Below are 4,707 nucleotides of genomic sequence, written 5' to 3' on the forward strand. Positions count from 1 at the left end.
AAAGAAAGAAAGAAGATCCAAAAGGACCAAAGTGTTTCCAAGTAACTTTTCCACATCCCAGACCAAAGCTCACAAATATTTATAGAAATACAAAAATATATAGCACCCAACAAATTAAAATTCACTGTGTCCAGCATCCAATACAAAAAACTACCAGACTGCAAAGAATGAAATACAGTCCATAATAAGGAGAAAAAACCAATCAATTTAAGTTAATCTAAAAATGACACAGATTATCAAATTAATAGAGAAGGATGTTAAAATAGTTATTGTAACTATATTCTGGAATTTAGAAGCTAGAGGAAAGTCTGAATGTTAACTAGAAACATGGATGATATAAAATAGAACAAAAGTTAACTTCTGGAGGTAAAAAATACAATGTGTGAGGTGAAAGTACACTGGATTGGATTATCAGTAGATTAGATACTGCAGCACAATAAGAAACCTAAAGACATAGCAATGGAAACAATCTAAAATAAAACAGAGAGGAAAAAAGACTGGAAAAAACATGAACAGCACATCAGTGAGCTATGGAACAACTTTAAACGGCCTAATACATATGTAGTGGGAGTGCCCAAAGGAGGGGAGGGTGGTGAAAGAAGAAATAATGGTCAACACTTTTTCTAATTTGATGAAAATGATAAACCCACAAATTCCAAAAGCTCAACAAGGTCAAGCAAAAGACATATAAAAAAGGAACACTTGGCCGAGCCTAGTGGCTCACACCTGTAATCCCAGGCTGGAGTGTAGTGGTACGATCATAGTTCACTGCAGCCTCGACCTCCTGCGCTCAAGCAATACTGGCATGTTCTTAAAATATCTCCCCACATATTTATTAGAATTAAGCGAAAAAACAAGAACTCTGCAATAGAGAAAGCAGACAACACCTTGACCAGGTGATCAAAATAAACAGCATAAAAGAGGGGCAGATGAATAATAACTGCCTCTGGATGCAAGACCCCAAGAAATTTGGCTAAGAATGCATAATCTGAATGTAATCATGAGCAACCACCACACAAACCTAAAATAAGCAAAACTCTGTTAAAAAAGGGAGGGGAGCATGCATTACTCGAAATGTATCAAGGTTACTAAAGACAAAGAAAGGTTGAGGAACTGTTCCAGCTTTAAAGGAGACTAAAAAGATACGACAAGTAATTGTAATACATGACCCTAGAAATGATACTGTTTTAAAGGGAAAAGACATGCTATAAAGACATTATTTGGTCAGCCAAGAAAATGAGAATACAGATGAAAAGTAGATAAAGGTACCAGGACAATATTAGATTTACTAAAATTGGTAACTATGTAAGATGTGGTTATGTAAAATAATATTCTCATGAAATACACTCTGAAGTATTTAGGGCCATGATATATGCAGCTTACTCTCAATTGGTTCAGGAAATGTCATACAGAGAGAGGAAGGAAGAGAGTGTGTACATGAGAGAGCATAAGCATGTGGGTACACATAAAATAATAAAGCAACTGGGGCAGAGTGCTAAAACAGGTGAATCTAGATAGAAGGTATACAGGTGTTCTACCATTCATGCACGCTTCTGTACGGTTGAAATTATTTCCAAACAAAATGTTAAAAAAAAAACACACAGATCTTCTGAATATAACACAGTAAGCTCATGTTTGATGCAGCCTCTCTGACTTAACATACAGCAATGATAGATAAAATATAAAAAGAAAACAATTGAAAAGATATAGCCAGGCTCAAAACCAAGATAAACATTTCCATGAACCAGAAACACAACAGAAACTCAAATACATATGCAAGGCCAAACCCAGAGGCCTGCTAGGCTCTGGAAGCAGGCATTGGCAGCTGACAGTTCTGCTCCTATGAGGACTTAGGTACTCCATACAAGATGTGAGACAGAAGCCAGACTTACTAACTGTAGCCAGGGTTGCTGATTTAAAAAAGCTTGACACTTGCATGGGGTGCAAAGGGCTACATTCCCCTCTGCTTTGAATATAACCTGCAAAGGTTCAGCAGGACACTCACCTCTTTATTTGAAAGACACTTTATAGTTTGACAGTTTCTGGAAGACGCAAGTTCACCAGCATCTATCTCCCGGGTCAAAAAAAGAAGCTTCTGACCCACTGAATCCAAGCATTCTAAAACACTATAAAGAAGTAGAAGAGTTAAGGTAAGAACAACAGTTTTCCAGAACCTGACAGTTATTTCTCTATACCTGCGTTATACAACATGGTAGCCACTAGCAATATATAGCTATTAAAATTAAATAAAATTAAAAATTCAGTTCCTCAACTGCACTAGTCAAATGTGACTAGCAGCTACCAAACCAGATAGCACAGATGTAGAGCACTTCCATCATCATAGAAAATTGTTTTAGACAGTGTGGCTTCAATAGAGAGGAAGGATAAACAAGAAATATACCCAAAGCTCTCTATCAAAGTGTAGGCAAAATGCTAAAGATCTGATACATTTGCCATAGTCTGGAGACAAAGCCCTTTTGAGTCTGTGTGTGTGTCTTTCATAGTCTGGGCAATACAACAAGGCTACAGATTGACTCTTCTAACCAAAATACCAACTAGTCTATCATCTTTCCCAGTGCTACCTAGGTTCAACATATTCCAATCATTTTTTTTTTTTTTCTTTTGATCAAGGATATCATTTTAGACCAGCCACTAGATTCAGAAAATTAGAAATTAAATACTGTATATTAAGGCTAGAAGGTGGTATTTTTTCTGTGGTTTTTGTGATAGATGTTATTTATTTTTTGGTAAATAGTTTTCAATAGACTCAAAAGAGGATAAAAACATTCTCAGGTGTTGTTAAACAAGAAACTAGATACTCCATTTGTCTTTGCTCTTGTTTCAAACTGAAAATATTACCTTGTGTTTGGATGCTGAAGTATTTCTGTTGTGTTTCTAGGCTCTTGGCCTGCTGCTTGTATTTCTTGGTGATTAGCTAGTGCTTCTAGATTTAGTTCTGCAATCTTGAAGAAAATAAAGTGGTAAAAATATAATTTCTTGCAAAGCATTTGATGCTCAAAGAAATACAAAACAAAAAGCAACAATAACGAAAAGCAAAAAATCCACTTGAATAATGTTCTCTCTTTTCTTAGGCAGTGGCTTTGCCATTGCCACAGCCTTGGGATGGCTTCAACAGTTACCAGATGGTTTATGGCTGCTTAGCCAAGAACGGCAATCTGTTACCAGCTACAAATGTTACATGAATGTGGGGAAGGGCCAAGTAGGGCTGATTGAAAAAGGATGACAATTTTGGTTCATCACTCATTCAATAGTCAGTCACTTAAAATTTACCTCTCTGCAAACATGCAATTTTGGAAATGATAAAAGAATGGCTTTACAAGAAAATTTTTTAAAAAGACTATTTATTAGCTTAACACAAAATCATGAGAGGTCTATTCTAGTTGATATTTCTTCTCCTTCCATAAAGTGGGAGCCCACCAGGGAGTTGTGATGTAGAGAGAATAATTTTTAAAGTTACAAATTTTTAAAAATAAACTTCTTTTTAAAGAATCAATTTGGATTTACAGAAAAATTATGAAAATAGTACAGAGTTCCCATATAGCATACCCCCATTTTTACCTATTAGTAATAGATTCGTAGGGTGCATTTGTCACAATTAATGAAACAATAGTAATGCATTATTATTAACTAAAGCCCATGCTTAATTCAGATTTGGTTAGTTTTTATCCAAGTGAGATACAATTTTCACTGGAAATCAAGCATAATTAAGCTCCCCAAGTGTGGTTTGGGAATCCTGGGGTTTCCAGAGATCTCACAAGGGGTGAGATTCTTCCTTCTCCAACTATGTGACATAACAGACTGAATGTAAAGCAGATATGAAAAGTCACTTGTTTTCTATTAAGCTAGATGTCAAAAGGTTTCACAAAAATACCTAAAACAATGATGCTCTTTCCACTAATTTTTATGGAAAATTCTTTTTTTCATAAAAGCAAGTTATTTGTAGCTGGACAGAGTGGCTGTGTATGCTGAAGTTCCAGCTACTCAGGAGGCTGAAGTATGAGGATCCCTTGAGCCCAGGAGTTCCAGTCTAGCTTAGGCAACACAGTGAGACCCCATCTCAAAAAAAAAGTGATTTGTGTTAATATATAATGGTTTTTTATTTATCTTAAACTAATATTAAAATTTATGCAATTTCTAATATAGTAAATGTTGATAGATACTGTAACCCAGAGTCCCTGGGTCTTCAGGTGCACACTATAAAAGTGTAACCCCTGTTGCACCTTGTTGTCTCAAAAGGGTACAGGAAGAAGACCAGCTACAGCAAGACAAAAACCAGCTGGAACCAGAGATGCCTGAAGTTAGAGATGAACTTGGCAAACTCTCTGCATTACCATACTAAAAATCTCACTTAGAGAGGAACTTATTCTCTATTTTCTATACATGTATGTGTCAAGGAACAAACCCTGCCTTTACACATGCAATGGCTCAGCCAACTAGCAAAATAAAAGCCCTGCTTTTGCCTTCATTTGGGGAGATAGTGCTTTGGAAACTATCCCTGGTGTTCTTACTTGTTGCAAAGTAATAAAATCCCCTTGTTAAATCCTCCTTGGGCCAGGCATGGTGACTCACGCCTATAATCCAAGCACTTTGGGAGGCCGAGATGGGTGGATCACCTGAGGTTAGGAGTTTGAGACCAGCCTGGCCAACATGGTAAAACCCCAACTCTAATTAAAAAAAAAAAAAAAA

General features: G+C 36.4%; 1 protein-coding gene across 1 annotated transcript in view; it reads right to left on the bottom strand.

The window, feature by feature from the left end:
- Positions 1–4,707, bottom strand: part of LOC105536645 (putative RNA exonuclease NEF-sp) — a 49,776-nt gene that overhangs the window by 14,821 nt on the left and 30,248 nt on the right. The window contains exons 12-13 of the mRNA XM_011976059.1: positions 2,860–2,963; positions 2,006–2,126 (exon numbers count right to left, since the gene is read on the bottom strand). Coding sequence (XP_011831449.1) covers positions 2,006–2,126; positions 2,860–2,963 — 225 coding nt within the window. The remainder of the gene's footprint in view (positions 1–2,005; positions 2,127–2,859; positions 2,964–4,707) is intronic.

The sequence above is a fragment of the Mandrillus leucophaeus genome, unplaced genomic scaffold, assembly GCF_000951045.1.
Source record: "Mandrillus leucophaeus isolate KB7577 unplaced genomic scaffold, Mleu.le_1.0 Scaffold162, whole genome shotgun sequence".
Classification (NCBI taxonomy): domain Eukaryota; kingdom Metazoa; phylum Chordata; class Mammalia; order Primates; family Cercopithecidae; genus Mandrillus; species Mandrillus leucophaeus.